General features: G+C 53.6%; 2 protein-coding genes across 3 annotated transcripts; both read right to left on the bottom strand.

Annotated features, from left to right (window-relative positions):
• Positions 1-60: 60 nt before the first annotated feature.
• PITHD1 (PITH domain containing 1) lies at positions 61-3,356 on the bottom strand. Its single transcript, XM_027740186.2, has 6 exons — positions 3,116-3,356; positions 2,361-2,404; positions 2,166-2,243; positions 1,139-1,243; positions 485-593; positions 61-314 (listed from the first exon to the last, which is right to left on the bottom strand). Exons 1-6 carry the CDS (start codon positions 3,299-3,301, stop codon positions 213-215), a joined length of 624 nt encoding a protein of 207 aa, XP_027595987.1. The 5' UTR covers positions 3,302-3,356; the 3' UTR covers positions 61-212.
• A 1,418-nt stretch (positions 3,357-4,774) lies between these two features.
• Positions 4,775-18,849, bottom strand: ELOA (elongin A). 2 transcript variants are annotated; one of them, XM_027740161.2, is made up of 11 exons: positions 18,700-18,849; positions 13,745-13,801; positions 13,006-13,124; positions 10,997-12,197; positions 9,818-9,932; positions 9,310-9,462; positions 8,855-8,952; positions 8,433-8,613; positions 7,841-7,952; positions 7,430-7,581; positions 4,775-6,894 (listed from the first exon to the last, which is right to left on the bottom strand). In XM_027740161.2, exons 1-11 carry the CDS (start codon positions 18,769-18,771, stop codon positions 6,833-6,835), a joined length of 2,322 nt encoding a protein of 773 aa, XP_027595962.1. In that variant the 5' UTR covers positions 18,772-18,849; the 3' UTR covers positions 4,775-6,832. The 2 variants fall into 2 exon arrangements, with proteins under 2 accessions (XP_027595962.1, XP_027595961.1); XM_027740160.2 differs by having other exon boundaries at positions 9,310-9,465.
• Positions 18,850-19,340: the final 491 nt, after the last annotated feature.

Below are 19,340 nucleotides of genomic sequence, written 5' to 3' on the forward strand. Positions count from 1 at the left end.
GATGGAACCGGGCACCGGGAGACACCCCCGCGACAGCCGCACTCAGGGACAGCGCACAGCTCTGCACCTCAGCGTGTTTATTGCCCGACAGAGCCCGGCCCGCGGGCAGCGCCTCACACGCGCGGCCCGGCCGCGCCTGTCCCGACACGTGGGGCTAGATCTCGTATCCCGGGAGCCGCCCCGGTGTCCCGGGAACCGCCCCGTCCCAGCCCTCAGGAGATGAAGTGTGTCTGAGGCGTGATCTGCTCCAGCTTGTGGTCGGCGGGGTTCGCGGAGGCCTCGTAGTTGCAGATGGTGACCTCGTGGCGATGAGCCTGGGTGGAGATCGGGGCTGTTACGTCCAGGGGGAGCGGGATTCCAACCCGCCCTCGGGCCCCCCGCACCGCTCGCGGCTCTGTCCCACCACCAGAATTTAACTTAATCAATGATTTCGAGCCCTTCGCACCCCCCTGGCTCGGGCTCGTCCCTCTCTGCCCTCACTCACTTCTGTCCACTCCCCCTTCAGGCCGATGTAAAAGATCTTCGTTGTCTCCGCCCCGAAGTTCTTTGGGAAGTGCATGGAGAGGTGGTAAACGTTGGAGAAACGGGCAATTCTGGAAGGAAACACACCCTGAGGCCGGAGCTGCCACTCCAGCACAGCCCCACAGCCCCACTCCAGCTCCCCCTGATCCCACTCGGACTTGGGATCAAACATCTGAGGTGCAGGAGGAGCTGCTCCCTCACACCCGTGGGTCAGCAACGAGGGCCCAGGGACAGGGGACAGGACACCAGGCTGATTCTGCACCCTCAGTGATGCCTTCAAATCTATATTATATGAATTTTAGTACAGCTTGCTAGTACCTTTAGCCTTTTAGTAACTCTGTACAAAATTCTTAAAAATACCTCTTGTTAAGAATTTAAGATAAAATATAGATTTTAAGGCACCACAAGAAGCCCTGGGGCACTGGAACTGCCACCCCCAGGCTCCAGGGAGGAGGTTTCAGGCCAGAGCTCCCACCTGGCAAGGGCAGGACAGAGCTGGGAAGGCGAATTCTGCCCTGGGCTGACACTGCCCTAAATTTGGCAGCACGAGGGCAGGCTGGACTGAGCTCCTGTGGCAGGGAGGAGCAGCCCCCACTCCCCAGGGTGTGTCTCTCACTTGGTGGGATACTCCAGCTCGCCCAGGGGGTCCCGGTTCAGGCTGAAGGTCTGCTCTGCTTCCCTGGCTGTGTCATCAAAGGACATGTGAGGAATGTTCCTGAACCTGGGGAGACAGGAAGGAAACCCAGTGAGTTGTTAACAGCAGGGCAAGATAATTGTTTTCCTCCCCATCCATTAGCACTGCCCACATTCTTCTCGAGGAGAAGCTGAATTGACTTTGTCTTCTCACATCCCCACAAAGAATCACCAGAAAACAACAAAAGGCTGAAGAAATAACATGGAAAAGCGTGGGACAAAGCTGGGGAGATGCAGATCTCTCTCGGGTACGAGGGAGCCCAGATATTGGAGGAAAACAGGGGAAGCTGGGTGCCACATAGCAGGTAATTCCAGCTAAAATTCAGCACCAGCACTTGGGCTGTGCATCTCCTTTGTCCCTCAGAGCACAACAACAGGACCAGGTGCAAGGTGAGCCCAGCAGGGCTTCACATCCTCTCTGTGGGACACACAGGACAATGTTGGCTCGATTAAGGTGTGTTTTTCCCCTCAGAAGCAGGAACTGCAGAGCACTCAACACTTGTTAAAATAAGAAAGAAGGAGTGTAAAGAAGGATTTGTCTCCCTTCAGGAGCTTGAACACGCCACATGGCTCAGCACAGCAGGAGCCTTACAAACCTCACCTGGCTGCAGGATACTGTCACTTCTCTTCACACTCCCTCCTTCCCACTGCTCAGAGCTCCCCTCTGGACCCTCTGTCCCACCCCACTGAGCCCATGGCAGGTTGGTTCCTCACAGTGCACAGCCAGTGTCTGAACCAAATATTCTAACTCAAACCAGCCCCTCATTTCTCTGGAGAAAAGGCAGCACCCATCCCACACAAGCTGCAGTTTATTTTCCCTCTTGGGTCCTTGGGATGACCAGGCAGCACAGCACCAGAGCACAGCCCTCAGTGGTGCTGAGGGCACAGCGAGAGGGTGCTCAGCTCAGCTCAGTTCAGCTCCAGAAAGGTGAAAAGCTGGTTTTACTCACAGCCTCATCTCCGCCGGGTGCGTCCCATCGTCCTCGCCCATCACAAGGACTCCTTTTAACTTCACGCTGCCTGTGAACCTGCCCAGACACACAGAGCGCCGTCTGCACCTCCAGTCTCTCCAAAATCAGCCCCTGTTGGAGGGGCACACGCTGTGCCTCGTCCCCAGGGGAGGAACAAGGGGTGGTGGAACTTACGGGATGTTAAACAGCAGCTCCTCGTCGTCATCGCTTTCCACGAACTGGGAAGAGAAGGAAGAGCAGGTCAGGACTGGGGCTGGTGGGGGGAGCAGGGATGTCACCCCAGAGGGGCTCAGGGGCACAGCAGCACCTCACTCACAGAGTCACAGACTATTTGGGGTTGGATGGGACCTCTGGAGATCACCCAGTCCAACCCCCCTGCCCAGGCAGGGTCACCTGGAGCAGGTGACACAGGGACGTGTCCAGGTGGGTCTGGGATGTCTCCAGAGACTCCACACCCTCCCTAGGCAACTGTTCCAGGCTCTGCCACCTCCATGGAAAGGCGTTCTGCCTCAGGTTGAGGTGGAACTTGTTGTGGTTTAGTTTATGGCCATTGCTCCTTGCCCTGTCACTGAACAGAGTCTGGGACCATCCTCTGACACCCCCTGGAGATATTTGTATGGATTGATGAGATATTTGTGTGGATTTATGGGTCCCCTCTCAACCTTCCCTCCCCCAGACTGACCAGGCCCAGCTCCCGCGGTGTCTCCTCATCCCAGAGATGCTCCAGACCCCAAATCATCCCTGCGGCCTCCACTGGACCCTCCCCAGCACCTCCTCCTCTTTCCCGCACCGAACAGCCCAGAACTGCCCGCATCGCTCCAGATGCGCCCGCCCAGCCCCGAGCCGAGGGGCAGCACCCAGGACCTCCCTCCCTGCCCTGCCGCGCACCCCACACGCCCCAGGGACCCCCTCGCACCGCCGGCCCTCACCTTCGCGCGGTCGCCGCGCTCCTCCCAGGCGCGGAACACGAGAGCCCCGGACCCCTCCCGGCGCTCGTTGAGGCACTGCAGGCGCTGGCGGTCGATGCGCAGGTAGAGCGCCCAGGCCGCCCCCCGCTCCGCCGCCTCCTCCCCGCAGCAGCAGCGGCACCGCCCGGGCCCGTGTCCGTGCGCCATGGCTGCGCACCGCGCATGCGCTCCGCTGGGGCACGCCCACTGCCCCGCCGAGGCCACGCCCACAGCCGACCAGGGCACGCCCATTGTGGTGTCGCCCCGCCCACAGAGCCATAAGGACGCGCCCGTTGCGCTGAAAGCCACGCCCACAGAGCGCTCAGGGCGCGCCCGTTGTTGGGTTGCCACGCCCACAGAGCTAAGAAACACGCCCATCACGTTGTTGCTCCGCCCACAGAGCCCTCCGGATACGCCCACCGCCCCAAATACGTGCGGAGCACAAAGGACGCGCCCACCGCCCCCTGACCACGCCCACGGAGCCGTGTGGGCACGCCCACAGAGCCCAGGACACGCCCACCGCCCCATAGAGCACAGGAGTCAGTGCATCAGAAACCGCGCCCACTGTCCACGAGGCCGCGCCCACTTTTATCACCACGCCCACACAGCGAACACGCCCATTACCCCGCCCACATAGCCCAAAGCCCCGCCCGTGTGGGCGTGGCCTGGCGCTGCACGTGCTGAGTAACCCCGGTGGTCCCGGCGAGGGGGCTCGGAAAGGCTCCGATGGTCAAACTCGGGGGCCTTTTCCAGCCAGGAAGGGAGCAGGAGCAGCATTCCCTTCGGGAATCCCAATCCCGGAGCATCACCCTCCAAGGGGCCACAGAGACCCGTTAGTTTAACATTCACTGTCAGAGCCACGAAAGAACAAGCAGCCCAGGGTCCAGCGTTTGGCTTTTATTGAAACATGATTCTCCTCTTTTCATATAACTTATCTAATTAAAATATTCATCTCGGTTACCACAAAAAAAAAAAAAAAAAAAAGGGGAACATAGAAAATCGTATATACACAGTTATGGGACCAAAATACAAACGCGAGGCCAAATCGCTCCCCCCTCTCCTCACTCCTGTCAACTCATCCCGCCGGGATGGGGCGGGGAAGGGGGAAGAGGCAGCTCTGCTCGGTCCTCTGTGTGTGGTGGAGCACAGAACAACTGCACAAGGCTGGGAATGAGCACTTTATTCCCAGGCTTATCCCATGGAAATAACCCTCCTCTGCTCCCGGCCGAGGGATGACCCTCCTCTGCCCTGTAGTGTCCGAGCAAAAGGAAGGGAAGGGCAAAGAATTGGCATCATCCCCGTGGGGTGCACAGAGCAGAGTCACTCCAGACACAGTGTCACCTCCCTGCAATCCCACAGAGCTAAAACACGGACACGGCTGGCAAAGCCTGGAGCAAAGGGGCTGCTCTGAGAGGGAAGGAGCATCACCCCAAAACAGCAACGACTGGGCAACACCCCCCTCTGAATACTGAGCTGGGGTATTAATTAACTGGCAGTTTTAGCAGCGCCCAAAATTGTTCTTGGGCATCACCCAGCTCCTTTGTTCGAAGCTCCATCGTGTCTGAACACGATGCCAAGCTCTGCTTCCCTCCCCTCTGCCCCTGCCCCAAGTACAGAGGAGAAATAAACGGTAGCACAACGGTCAGCAGAAAGAGAATATATTGTTATCTAATTAAAAATACAGCAAAATTAAATACAGCAAAAACGCAGGAGTAAGGAGCCATTATTTTACAGCACAACACACACTGAAGATGCTGCACGGTAACATTTAAGCATCTGGGACTGTAACAAACTTACAGCACGTGAGAGTCTGAGAACATTTTTCCAAGAACTTCAAACTAAGAAAAGAACAGACCAAATAAACAGCAGACAGAATGATTTTAAAGCAAGAAATCTTTTAAAAGGGAGGGAGAAAAAGAAAAAAAAAATAAAAGGAAAGAAACAGACAACCCAAGAGAAAGCAGAAGCAAACAGGGATTTTTCCAGAGCCCTCCAGGGAGGACCCTTCACAGCGAGGTTTCCCCCGGTCAGTGCACACAGACAACTCCACCGGTTTGGGATTTGGCAGCCACGGAAAGCCAGCAGCAGAGCTTCTCAGGAGCTGCCAACAACAACAGCATCCACTACCAGCATCTTTTCCACCCAGACAGTGAAGTCCTAGGGCAGCAAATATGGCTTGGAACAGGAGAATCCCTCCCCTCTCCGATCCAGTCGGGCCTCTGAGCCCTCACAGAGGCCACCACGAGACCTGGGTCTCACCAGCCCCATCCTCTGCTTGCACCAGCCCCGAGGAATTCACCTGGGGACAGACACAACCCAAGAGCAGAAACCTTCCCCACGAGGCTCCACATGGCACAGCCTGGGTGTGTCCAGCCAGCCCAGCTGCCACCACACCCCTCAGCAGCACCGGGCTCTGACACTCCCAGGAGCCCCAGGGCACTTCCTCACACTCCCACCAGCCACTGGCTCCACCGTGTCACCTCATACACCTTTTCCTTCCCGAGCTCCAGCTCCTCAGACACCAAGTACAACGGAGCCTTTTGAACTCCTGCTGTGAAGGACACACGTTAGAACAACCACGTTCTGTCACTCACTTCCCTCCAACCTCATTCAAGTGGTTCCAGGTTCAGAGACCACAGTCCTCGGACTCTTCCAAAGAGGGGGCAGAGCAAAACATACGGAGGCAAAGACAGGATTTAGGCACCAGCTTCCAAACTGGAAATAAATCCTTTCCAATTCCACACAGAAAACAAGATAAAAGTATTCCTTCTTTCCACTAAAAGAGGCAAACGATGCCTTCATTGATATTTAAAAACTTCTTTCAATTGCAAAGTCCCCTATTCCTCTCCCAATAAAAAGTTAAAATCCCACTTGGTGCACAGTAAAATTCCTCCCCAATCCCTTGCAATTTTATTCCCAGTAGCCAGCAGAAGACAACAACAGCAGCAGAGGAAACGTCCCCAAAGGCTCTTGGCATCCCTGCACGGCCACAAAAGCATCTGTACAGGATCTACAGCAACAGCAGGGGGGAAGGTCAAGAGCTCAGGGTTTATTAACACACACGAGCGGGGAGCGAAGCCTCGGGACTTGATGCACTTGCTAAAGGAGTGACAAGTGGATGGGCCACCAGTCCTACCTGTCCCAGAGTCTCCAGGTGAGACTTCGGGCCCAGCAGGTACCAGATCACAAGGAAAGACTCCCGTGACACCCAGTTTCCACTCAGACAGATGGATTCCAGCTCAAGTCACAGAGGATGACCCCTTGGACTGGACTGGGAGGGGAGAGACTACTGGGAGCGACATAAATAACACAGCAGGGTAGAGGGGCAAAATATTAATTAAAACCATTTCATAATTTATTAAGAGGTTAAATAGTAAATAAGTCTCTGGATCTTCCACTCTCAGCAGGTGCCAAGACTTCACATTTTCCTGTGTCAGGAGATTCTGTACACCCTTCTTTCGACGGATGCCAAAGCCAGAAACAGGATGTTGAGGGCAGGGGGGAAAGAGGGGGGGCTTGACACTGAGAAAGGGACCAGAATAAAAGATAAAATACTGTGCCGTCATCTTGTGCAGATTGAAGCTTCTCCCAGCAGCTGCAGCCTCCAAAGAGTCCAAGGGTAAGGGCTGTTTGGGAACCTTCTCCCCCTCCAGTGCCACTCCTTCCCATGAGAGAAAGTCCCAGGTCAGCACTGCAAACTTATCTCCGAGAGAACCTGTTTTTGAAAGCTTTGATAGTCTTTGCCATCATTGGTGCAATTTCTGCAATGGAGAAAGAAGGGGGAAAAAAAAAAAAAAAGACAAATCAAACAACAAACTCCCACACATGAAAGGAGCAGTGGCAGAGTAAGAGCAGAGAGCAATTCAAAGCTGCAGCTCTGGCAAGTGTGTGCTCTCTGATCGTGGCCCATCCTATTTATCAGGTCACAGACTGAGGAGAACCCACTGCTTTCTGCACTGCAAGAACACAGATCTCTGGTTAAACCCTCCCTGCTTCCCTCCCAAGAGAACTCCACCACATTTTCATAGTTCCCAACAGCTGGACAGACACAGGACAGCAGGAGGGCACTGGTGCCAGTAGGACAGGCTGACACAGTCAGCTCTGAGCAGAAAAAGTGAATTGGATGTTCCCCTGTGCTTTCCCTTGTGAAAGAAGTTTGAATGGGCTCTCCTCAGGGAGAGGAGATGTCAACATCAAACCCTCCTGCATAGCCTGGAATTCTCCTGCAGCACAAGCAGCTGTTGGTGAAGAAGGAGCAAAAAGAGGCCACAGGGATGTTCTGCAGGTTGTACTTACTCTTCACTGGGGGTTTCCTGGGGTCGAAGGAGGAGAAGGTGCTACCTGAAGATGGGACAGAGTGGGCACTGCTGGTGCTGGGCCCATCGTAGGACTGCTCGTCACTCACTCGAGCGTGGCTTTTGCTGGATGTGTACAGGACAGGTTTGATTCTGAAACACACAGGGGACAGGCATTTCAGTAAAGATTCACCACAGTTTGATGCAGTTCTACAGACATGAGCCATGTTTGCCAACAGCACCACGTGGAACCACCTCTGTACTTCCCAGCAAGAAACAGCCCAGCAGAGTTACATGTTTCACTGCAAAAGGAGCTCCCAGACACTCAGTATCCTTTCCTGCCCGGATGCAGAGCTTCAGGGGGAAGCTGGCAGGAGGCCCTGAGCAGCAAGAGCTACTGAGAAACACTCACTTGGTCTTCTCTGGCAGAAGAGGCCCTCCAGTTCCAAACTTCTCTTGTCTCCTTCGTACATCCCGAGGGGGCTTCGCTGCAGAGTTCACAAATGCCATTTTGGCCACTCTCCCTGCAAGAGGCCAGAGGGAAACATCACTTAGATTCAGCTTACTATAAAGGAGGCTCCTCAGTGCTTGTCTTCAAGTTCATCCACCTCTCCCCAGCCCATCCACTCCCAAGCTCTGGTAACAAGTCTCCTCCCCAAGGTCTGAACCTCTTGCAGTCACAGCATGGGCTGTGAAAAATCAGACTGATCAGCTCAGGAGTTCTCATTACATTCATCAAAAGAGCAGGAATGATTCTCCCCACTCTACTTTTCTTCAATCCCAGCATGGAGAAGCCACTCTGGAACAGGAGGTGCTTATTCAGCCCTAAACATTCCTGCTGTAAAATATCAAAAGATCGCTCCGCATCGACACCGCTAGGACGAGAGCGAGAGGCTGCCAAACCCAGAAGCAAAGGCCACCACATAAAAAACCCAGAGCTATGCACCTCCTGAACTGGACTAGTTTTAAGCCAGTCACCCCAAAACACCCTCCCTCAGCCCCACCTTTGGGTTTGTTGGCGTGGGCCGAGCCGATGTTCCGCGCCAGCATGAGCAGCCGCTGCTCGCGCGCGTCGTGCAGCCGCAGGTACATCTCCCGCCACGACTCGAACTCCTCTGGCTTCTCATTCTTGAAATCTCTGAGGCAGTGATTGTGCCACAGCTGATCCGTGTCCTCAATGAGCACCTGAAACAAACCCACACGTAGCTGGCATCCCTCCGGGCACACCTCCACTCCCCTCTCCCCTCGGCACCGGTGTCGCTGGAATTCCGCAGAGGGGCAAGACGGGAAAACCAGGAACTCAGGACTATCAAAAGCCAACTCTTGTTATAAAAAAAAAAACTTTGTTCTCTGCTGTTCTGCTACTGCAGATGAGGACAGAACATGACTGTTCCATGTCACATCCCTTCCCAGCCAAGGCACTCACATGATTACATTCCTCGATGCGATACAGCTGCTCCGGGGTGCATCTCTCCAACACCGGCTCCAGCACGGAGAAAGGGACACCACCCACTTCATAGATTGCTAGAGAGAAGCAAGATGCACAGAGTATTATTTGTCCTGCTCCTTCCTTGCCGAGGAAAGGGTTTGACACCTTCAAATGCAGTGGGAAAAACTGCAGGGGAAGGGGAAATGAACCTGAGGCACCGGTACCTCCAGGTTAAGAAGTGCCCATGCAGGCTCCGTTTGCCACAATTTCCAGTGCTTTAGCACTGCCTGAAAGCATTCTGGGTGCTGATCCCTGCAGCACATGAGCTTTCAGGGAGATCTGTCCCATATTTGTGACAAGGGGCAGGTGTTCCCACGCTCCAGGCCAGGCGCTGCCGGGATTTATACAAACAAGCTGCCAAAATTTCAGTGTAACTGAGGCAAGGTACTTACAGTCGATGTTGTTGCTGAGGACCCTGATGCACTGCTGGTACAAGGACATCATCTTTGGGAGGTAGGCGGTTTTGGAGCCCGAGTACACCTGCATTTTTGAGTTTAACCGTCGGCCTGTGAAACCTGCTTCGCTCTCTTCGACCGGTGAGGACACTGCTGTGAGGGGAAGGACTTGGAGTCAGAAGGGCGCAGAGAAATGAAGAGCCCACCCCGATGAACACCACAGAGACACAAATTGGATTAATCCAGGAGCAACCCCACGGGCAAAGCCTTCTCCAGGAGACCTGCAACCTCTCTCAGGAAGGGAAGGCCCAAAGCCCAAACCCCAAAGAAGGGTCAGCAAAGGATTTTCCTCGTTTCTGCCGGAGCAGGTGGGAAAGCAGCTGCTTTTCTCTGAAACCTGGACTCTGGGCAGAGCCCAACAGAAAGACCTGGACCCAGCCAGCATCCACTCCTGCTCTCTCCCACAAACTGGCTCGTTCCAAACCTATTTGCCTGCCCAACATACCTTTCCTTTTTGTCTGGGAGCAGGTAATGGACTCGATGGAGGGAAGAGGACGATAGTTGGCCTGGATCGGGGGCAGTGGGATGTCTGGTAACGTTGGTACCACATCTAAGATTATCTGGAAAGAGAGGATGGACATGCAAGTGAGACAGGAGTACAGGAGAATGTGACATCCCACCAGTGTACAAACAGCACTGAACTGCATTCTTCTGCATATTTTGAATAAACCACTCAATGCTGATCACTTCCCACTGGGAAGCAGCCTCGGGGGTGGCTCTGACTAGGCTGTCAATATGAAGAAGCCAAAATCTGGGATCTGAATCACTCAGCTTCCTCCAGTAAGAGCCATCCACATCTTTAACCTACCCAGGACAAGCAGAAACATATCCTTGATATGTCATTTACCTGTTCTGCCTCTTCTCCTCCTGCTGCAAAAAAACTCTGCAGTGGTAGAGGAGGGAATGTCACAAACTGAGGGAAACTTAAAACTTTGATATGAGGCACTTTTTAGAATGAATGGCAAAGCAGAATTTTAAATGCTGTTAACATTATAAAAAACGCTTTTTGAAGAGCCAAGTGCTTCAAAGTTCAGTAAAAGGATGAAACAGTAAAGGTTTTATATGTTAGTCCCTATTTATACACCAAGCCCTGGCACCCATGTGACAATGAATATGAACAGAAATACTGCTCATTTTCCAGGCTTTCACAAAAGAAGGTTTGTCTTTTGGAATAAGCTGCACTGTAACACCAGTTCTCCCATTTCTGGACACCAACAGATTTAATTAACAAAACTGTAGTACCAATACAGATAAAAAAAGACTCATTTTAGAGTGTAAATACTTGAGAGGGGAGACATGGGAACCTTGTTAGCAGGAGATGCACTGAACACTGGGCTGGATTCTGAGCTGACTCACCTCTACAGATACTCTGCCTGTTTAACAAGTGCATCATTGTCCAATACTCTTCCATATGAGTATTTAGCTGAAGGCTTTCTCTTTTACTCTCCCCATTTTTTGACCAAACATAAAATAATAAGCATAAAAACCACCCACTGCATTTCTTTCTTCCCCTCCCTCTTCACCCACTTTTCCAAGGGGAAAACCAACAAGCCCCAGACAGCAGAGGACCGAGAGCAGCTGATCCCGCCTTCTTTGCTCACTGTCACATCCTTCCAAACCTTACCCTCTTTGGTTTAGGAGGCTCCGGAGGTTTCTTCTCTGCCTTTTTCTCACTTGTTTTCTTGTGGCTTGGACTTTTCTGACTCGAGCTCGAGCTGTTGCTGCTGGCTTTGGATCCGTTCTGTTTGCTGTGCCCTCGGTCCTTCTCCCCAGCTGAGGGTTTGACCACTTTCTTTTTCTTTTTCTGGGGCTGGTCGTAGCTGAGATACGACTCAAAGGACATCGTGGGCTGTTCAAACTCATCCTCCGCTTCCCCCTCCCCAGAATTTGAGGAAAAACCCACCGATTTTTTGTCCACGTCGGAGGTTTTGCGCTTCCCCTCCGAGGATTTTAAGCTCCCAGAAACCCCCTTTTCCTTGACCCTGTTTGACGAATCAGCCTCAGCTTTCCGCTTCTCCCGCTCCGTGCTGGAGCTCTCCAGGCTCGGCTTGGACTTCTCCAATTTACTTTTTTCAGAGTCCCGATGCTTTTGCTTCTTAACGTGGTTGTCCAAAGACTCTTCCAAGGGCGGCAGCGTGTGCAGCTTCTCCTTTTTGGAGGTGCTGCTTTCTCGGTTCTTCTCCTTCTTGGTGCCATCTGACGTCCTCTGCTTCTCCTTGCCGGCCGCTGCCACGGGGGATTCTCGGAGCTGCTCTTTAAAAGAGGTCTTGTGCAATCTTTCTGGGCTGAAGGCAGAGGCCCTCTCGTCCCCTCTGCCATCAAGTCGCTGCTTCTTGTGAGATTTGTGCTCTTTGCTTCGACTCGTGTTCCCTTTGTCACAGAAGTCACCGGAGTTCCGGCCTCCCACGAGCTTCTCCTGAAAGCTGTGGCCTTTGCTGGCTTTCCGGTGGAATACTGTGGGTTCTTCCTGCTCCTCAGAGGCATAAGGGTCTGTGTCCATATCCTGAGGGCTCTCGCTCGGCTCAGGTGACACAGCTTGTCCACAGTCCGAGTACTCCTGATCTGAAGAGAGCACCGGGGAAGATCTGCCCCAACCCTTCCCCTGGTGGCTGCTATAGCCGTAAGTCTCATGGGCTCTCTCAGGCCTGGGATACCTTTTGGACTTCTTTTCCCTATGATCTGGGCTGTAGGATTGGCTGCAAGATGGCTGGAAGGGTTCTGAATAATCCTGGTCAGGCTCCTCATCCTCTCTGAGGGAGGACTCCTGATGTCTTTTGCTCGAGCTGCTCCTCTCGTAGTCGCGGTCTTCGGAGTCCAGGTTATTTCTGAAGGGAGAAAAAACCAAAACAGTTAGATTAAAACTTCCCACTGTGACTGAAAAGAGCCAATCCCTTTGGACCATGTGGACTGGAACATCTCTTACAGAAGACTAAGGCTGTATTTGGTAGTTTTGTGGTGAGAATGCCACTGATTTTCTCAGGTACGGCAACGTTCAGGGATTTAAAAACTGCATTTCTAGTGCAAGAATTGATTAAACACTTTTATTAGAACTAGAGACAGATGTGTACAGAACCTTCTCCCTGGCTGTGTGGTGCCCATGGGGAATGTCACCCAGTTCCCAGGGAAGCACATAGGAATGAATAACTGGGTCTTTATCACTCAAATCTATTTGATCTCATTGCTGGATGTTGCAGCTTTGTTACTGCAACATGCCTGCTGTCAGCAACTCCCAGTTTCCCCAGGGTTTTGGTTCATAAAAGCCTTCTTTCAAAGCAGGCCACTTCCCTTCCTTGGGCCTAGAACTTCCTGTCTTTGGCACCATAAAATGGGAAGCAAGCAGACTGCAGCTCTTGCTTTGTTTAAGGCACTCTTCTGGCATCTCCTGTTAATCTCTTCATCAAATTCTTGAAAATTGGCCCCCTACTTCCACACAAAACTGCAGCCATCAGCACCCAACGCTCCACAGCCAGCAAAGGCAGGAAGTTTGTGCCAAAACCAGGCAAAAACCCCCAGGCAGAGTTAGACATTTGTTTTATGAGCTTTTCCAGAGCCTTCACTTTGCTTCCTTGGCCAGGGAGGTTTATGATGTCCCCTGCAAAGACATCCCAAAGCTCATCCATGAGGTTCACTCACCGCTCTGCCTCTTGGGCCACCGGCACCAGCTTCTTCCACCTGGCCACGAGGTCCTTGGCAAAGTCTCCCACGAGCTCGTGCTTCCGAAGGCTGTTCACAGTCTTCCCAACACCCGTCTCCTGCGTGGGAGAGCCAAGAACATGAATCCGTCTTAGCAAAACGGGCATTCTCACCCCTGCTAAACTTCCTAAGGAGTCAATGAAGTCAACACACCACCTCCTGCTGTGAGGTAGGGATAAAGTTCCTTGATCTAGCAGCAGAGAGATCACATTTACCATGTTTCCTGCTGACATTATGTCATTTACTACGGGTAAATCAGAGACTTAATCCTACCTGAGTCTAATTATGTGTATTAATAAACCAAGTTAGTATTTGCCATGGCAGCTGATAAATTTGAGGACAGAAGCCATCAATAATTTTAAGGATTAGCTCTCTTCCTAATTTCATGCTGATTTATCACTGGGATCCGCTCTGACTCTCATATCCCAGTCAAGTGTTAAGCTTCTGGAAGAACTGAGGATGACAGACTGTCCTCCGTGGCTTCCCACCTGCTCTGACACGCTCCTTGCCCGTTCCTGGCACTTCCAGAACCTTATCACAATCACGCCCGTGACACCAGGCTGGAGCAGGTGGCCAAGGAAACACACCCCCTTCCAGGGAAAGCAGCATTTCCGTGGAAAACACTTATCCCGTGACTCGACAGACACGATGAAAGAGTGAGAGATTTCACAGCTCTTACCACGAGAATGTCAACTGTGATGGGCAACTCTGAGAGCCTCTTCAGACTTTTCAGCAGCTGTGGAGACAAGAGGAAAAGCGTTCAGAGTTGTCACACGGAACCACAGACCGGGATTAGGGAGGAGGAAAATTCTGCACTGCCTGAGAGCCTGTTAGGAAGATCCAAGTGGCTGCCAGCTGCTGTCTCGCTCCAAAAGAGCTCCTGAGTAGCTGAACACAAGGGCAAACTGTAAAGAAATTATCATCTCTTTGCCTAAGTGAACACATCTGAGTCTTGTAACGCAATCAAATATTAATGTTTTCCTCACACGGGCCTGCAACTTAAATCTGGCTTAAAGCATTGGGAACAGACACGCAGCAAGAGGAAGGAAGGACTCGGAAAGCAGTGCTGGAATCGAATCCCTTGGCAAGGGAGGTGGGAACAAACACAAAAAAAAAGGGGAAGGAAGATTTCTAGATGCTCTAAAAGACCTAAAAGGGGAACCTGTGACTCCTGTGCTGACCCCCCCCGGGCCAGTGCTGCTGACAGTCTCTCTGCTCTCAGGTGCTAAAAAGGCACCTGAGCCCTTCCACAGCCTCTGCCTCTCATCCCACTCGTTTCTCTTCCCTTCACTGAACACCAGGGAAGTGTTTCCTCCACGCACCCCAAGCGAGGCCCTGTCAGCACCTACAGCCACTCCATGGGACAGGGACTCCAATGTCACCCCAGCAACAAGGTGTAGGAGCTTGACAAGGGGCAACAGCCTCAAGCTGCACCACGGGAGGTTAAGGTGGGACATCAGGAAGAATTTCTTCACTGGAAGGGTTGCCAGACATTGGAATGGGCTGGAAGTGTTCAAGGAATGACTGGACATGGCACTCAGTGCTCTGGTCTGGTTGGCAAGGTGGGGACTGATCACAGGTTGGACTCGATGGTCTTGAAGGTCTTTTCCAACCCTAATGATTGTGGGATTCAAGGTGAATGGGATGTACTTGTACCTCTGCCACCCAGGTGGTTTGGGACATTGCTTCACCCACATCTATTGGCTCTGTAGCTACAGCACATGGTAGAACACATCTGACAGCACTGTTGCCCCTCACATTATTTCCCACAGCTCAGCTATAGCCACAGTCCAGCCTCATCAGCATTCCCATTATTATAGCCCCTATACAGCCCAGGCTTTGCTCAGCACTCCTATGCTATATGCCATACAAAGGGCTGCCCCTGATCCAGATCTTCTCTTTAAAACACTGTGCTCGTGCTCAAATCAGCACTGTCAGCCTCAGCTATTCCAGTCACCCCCACGTCCACCACGCAAGGGTCAGAGAGCTTTACAAGTCTCCCTTTTGAAGGAAATGAGTTCTTTTAACCTCGAGAGAGAAAACCCTCCTCGACACCAAGGGTTCACCTGGCTGAAGCAAAACCAGGACACTTCCTGCTCACTAGAAACCAACTCCTTTATATTTAGGACTTAATAACCGTGACACAAGGTTTCGGTTTTCTTGTTTTTTAGAAGACTGAAACAGTGATACCAAGAGTAACTGCTCTGTTGCCTTGCCAGCGCAGCTGCTCAACAAGTGCACTGGCAACTGAAGCCATCAAACCAGAGACAGCAGAGACACAGCCCAGCTCTGCTGCCTTCCCCCAGACAGGCAAGGCCTGCCACAATTCCTGAGTCAGGATCTCTCTAGGAAGGCCAAGATCCTCCTGGCAATGACAGTAAAGGAGTTTGGACTAGTGTGCACAAAGGTCCACTGGAAGGGGAAGAAGGGTGGATTTTGTATGAGCTAGAAAAAGTCAAACAGGACATTATTAAGACAACAGCATCCCTTTAAGCTGATTAACTTCCTAGAGAGGTTGTTTCAGAGCTTACAAAATCCCACCATGAGAATAAGAGCCCGGGGAGGACTTGTTCTGGTATCCATAAAGCCTCTCAATTATTTTCTAGCTACACCCCACTGTAGCATTTCCCACAGCTCTTTAGTTATTTGTTGCCTTCAGGGCTGAATTCCAGGAAGAAAAGCGCTGTTCTCAATGGGAATGCTGTTCTCAATGTGGTTTGAGACCAGAGGACCCACACATTTGATCCAGAACACGTCTCACAGGGAGCTGGGTTATTCCACACCCACTTCAGCCAACGCCTGCAACCTCTGTGGAGCACAAGTCCTCGTGCACGAGATGCACAAAGTGAGACAAATCCAAAGCAGTGAGGCTTAAAAACTTGTACTAATGTGTACTTCCCATGGAAATGAGCTGATGGAGTGCATCCCACTGAAATCAGCCAAACCCACTCCAAGGGACATCAGGAAGAATTTTGGACATCAGGAAGAATTTCTTCCTGGAAAGGGTGGTCAGGCATTGGAAGGGGCTGCCCAGGGAGGTGGTGGAGTGACCGTCCCTGGAGGTGTTCAAGGAATGACTGGACGTGGCACTGAGTTGATATGGAAGGGTTGGGTCAAAGGTTGGACTCGATGATCCTGGAGGTCTCTTCCAACCCTAATGATACTGTGATTCTAAATCTGGCAGCTCATCTCAGAAAAAAACAAGATCCTACGAGTCCTGTGAGGAAGAGGCAACCAGGGAGAAGACAGAGAACATCAGGCCCATATCTTGGGAGGCACCAGATCGAACACACAAAGCTCTTCCAAAACACCCCAGTGCAGAGCAGAGTTCCAGTCAATCAGCCACAAGACACAACCCATGAAAACTTCCCTTGGTTCCAGCTCCAATCAGGTTTTGTTGAACATGGGTGGATTGTTTTCTTATTCTAAAACTCATCCAGACCGTTACGACACTAAAAACACAGATTAATATCAAATCACTCCAGCACAGACTGGCTGCTTCCTCTCCGTGAAGATGCTCTTATTCATGTTTTCCTTCTCCTATTTCTTCCCTCAGTCCTGCAGCAGAGTTTGTACCTTCTCTGCTGGGAAAAAAAGAGACTCTTTCCAAACCATTAGAGCACTGTCCAAGATTTCCCTCACGCCGCTCTGTGCCAATTTTCACCTAAAACCAATAATAATACTTAACACCTTTCAGCAAGGCAACGAGTTGAACACTTTACTGGGCAAATATTGTTCTTTCACATTCCTGATATGACATTTTCAAAGGACAAGGCAACTAAAGTGAAGACTGGAAACGGTGTAAGGTGTGGGCAGCACCCAGGGATGCCGTGGATTTGTCCTGCTGGCAGGGTAAACTTTTATGGCACACGAAGATCCTCAGAAAACCCATCAAAGAAATGCAATGGCTACTAAATTCAAGCTTTAAAACACTAATGCTTTCAAGGATATAGCTGGAAAGGTACCAGAAATCAAGAGTACAGATGAAAGGACCTTTCTGCTGGGGAAGGGAAAAGGTTTTGGTGTCACCACCCTGCTCTACCTCCTCTGCCCGCCCTCGCAAGACTGCACAGGATCAACAGAGCAAGAAACCACTTTACTCCACGAGGTCACTGGAGAGAGAGTCAGGCTGTGCAAACAGTGCCCCAAGTCCTGCAGCGCCCCAGAAACACACACAAGCGCTTCTTGCCCCAAGCTGACACAAGGGTCAGGGAACAGGAGCACTAATTCTCTGTGCAATATTTGAAGTCTCGCCCGTGTTCTCGGCACCACGGAGCCCACACCCCCTGCAATTGGCTCCCTGGCAGTCCCTCAGCTCCATTTGGGGCTCCACCAGTTAAACCCTGCCCTGGCCCTGGCTGACAGGATGAGGAGAGTAACCAGATCCTATCACATCACCCCCAGCGAGGCTGGAGCTGGTGCAGGGGCTCCCATTTCAAAGGGTCAGCACTTGATCATCCACTCTTCTTCCTGGGCAGCGGGAGATCTTAGAAAGAGAGTTCTGCAGGTGTTTGCCTCAGTTAAACAAAGCCAGCCAAGCACAGAGCACCTGCACAGCCCTCCCTGCCTCCTCTTTCACCCGAACTACCCAAAACACGAACCAAACACCTGCGAGCCAGCCACAACATATGCTCCCCCTTTAAAACAGGACATCTCGCAGAACGGGTTCACAGCACGCCCGGGATCAACCGTAACTCCAAAATTTCCCCTGAAAAAGCAGCTCGGGAGGCCGGTTTGTCCCAGCAGGGGGGTCGCTGCCGGCAGCCGAATGTCACCGAACACGCCGAGCCGGGGCAGGTCGGGGCAGTGCGAGCACAGCGGCCGCCCCACGGCAGCTGCTGCGGGCAGCACATTTTGGCAGCGGGCACGTTCCCGGCGTGGAGAAGGGGCAAGAAGGGCCAAGAAACTCCCCCAGACGGAGCCAGCCCCTCGCCCCCACCCACCCCCGCGGCGGTGCCAGGGGGTCCCGTCCCCCCCCGTGCTCCCCCTCCAGCCCCGCGGTTGTGCCCCCCCCGCCCCGTCCCCTCCTGCCCCCGATCGGGCACCGCGGCTCCTCCACGGGGAACACGTCACCAGGGAAAGACTCTTCCGGAGAGTTCTCCCGATGCCCAACCGCGCCCCAGCCCCTGCCAGCGGGGACCCCAAAAGGGACGCCCGCCTGTCACTGCCACGGGGGGGCCCCAAAAGGGACCCCGGCCCGATACTGTGGCGGGGGGACTCCACGAGGGACCCCTGCCCGCCACTGCCACAGGGGGACCCCAAAACGGATCCCTGCCCAGCCGCACCCCGCCTGTGCCACAGGGGGACCCCAAAAAGGGCCCCCTGCCCGCACCCCACCCGTGCCACGGGGGGACCCCACACGGGACCCCTGCCCGCCGCTGCCAGGGGGGCACCCCGAAAGGGACCGCAGCCCGCTGCAACGAGCCCGGCCCGGGCTGGTGACAGAGCAGGGGATCCCATCGCGGACAGCCCCCGGACCGCCCGCCCGCCTCGCCCCACGGACCGCAGCCGGGTACGGCACTCCGCGGAGGGGGACCCGCGGCGGTGGGCAGGCCCCGCGCCGCTCCCCGCGCCCTCCCGCGCCCCCTCCCCGCCGTCGGGCCCCCCCCGGCGGGCCGGAGGAGCCACCGTCACCTTCTTGGGCTCGGCGCTGCCCGCCAGCCGCGCCTGCAGCCGGCCCACGACTTCCAGCACCGACTCCGCCATGTTTAGTGCTGGCCGGGCCGGGCGGCGGAAGCGGCTTCAGCGCCCGCCGGGCACACGGCGCGGCCCCGCCGCCGCCGCCATCTTGGCTGCGGGCAGGAAGCGGAAGCGGCGCAGCGCGGCCTCGGCCATGACGGGTGAGGGCAGAGTTCGGCGCCGCCATGTTGAGGCCTGGCGGCGGCGCGCGCGGCGCCATCTTGAGTGCGGGCAGGGCGGAGCTGAGGGGGGCGCGGCCGCCATGCCCGGCCCTGAGGGAGCTGAGGGGGCGTTGCCGGGATCGGGACGGGCTTCCACGGAATTACAGAGTGATTGGAGTTGGAAGGGACCCCTGGAGATCATCCAGTGACACAGGAACGCATCCAGGTGGGTTTGGAAAGTCTCCAGAGAGGGAGATTCCACGCTTTCCCTGGGCAGCTGTTCCAGGGCTCTGCCACCCTCCGTAGAAAGTTGTTCTGCCTCATGTTGAGGTGGAACTTGTGTTTATGTCCATTGCTCCATGTCCTGTCACTTGAAAAGAGTCTGGCACCATCCTCTGACTCTCCTTGGAGATACTTGTATGGATTGATATTTGT

The sequence above is a fragment of the Pipra filicauda genome, unplaced genomic scaffold, assembly GCF_003945595.2.
Source record: "Pipra filicauda isolate LSUMZ 115617 unplaced genomic scaffold, ASM394559v2 scaffold219_size1829416_pilon, whole genome shotgun sequence".
In the NCBI taxonomy this organism is placed as follows: Eukaryota; Metazoa; Chordata; class Aves; order Passeriformes; family Pipridae; genus Pipra; species Pipra filicauda.

Bases quoted from the DNA above. Each gene is read 5' to 3' on its own strand.
- PITHD1 (XM_027740186.2), bottom strand. From the start codon at position 3,301: ATGGCGCACGGACACGGGCCCGGGCGGTGCCGCTGCTGCTGCGGGGAG. The intron at 2,405-3,115 runs GTGAGGGCCGGC...TTCTCTTCCCAG, and splicing joins AGCGCGGCGACCGCGCGAAG to TTCGTGGAAAGCGATGACGA. The intron at 594-1,138 runs GTGAGAGACACA...GTTTCCTTCCAG, and splicing joins GAGCTGGAGTATCCCACCAA to AATTGCCCGTTTCTCCAACG.
- ELOA (XM_027740160.2), bottom strand. From the start codon at position 18,771: ATGGCGGAGTCGGTGCTGGAAGTCGTGGGCCGGCTGCAGGCGCGGCTG. The intron at 9,933-10,996 runs GTAAGGTTTGGA...CTCTCTTTCCAG, and splicing joins AGCCTCCTAAACCAAAGAGG to ATAATCTTAGATGTGGTACC. The intron at 9,466-9,817 runs GTATGTTGGGCA...TTCCCCTCACAG, and splicing joins CTCCCAGACAAAAAGGAAAG to CAGTGTCCTCACCGGTCGAA.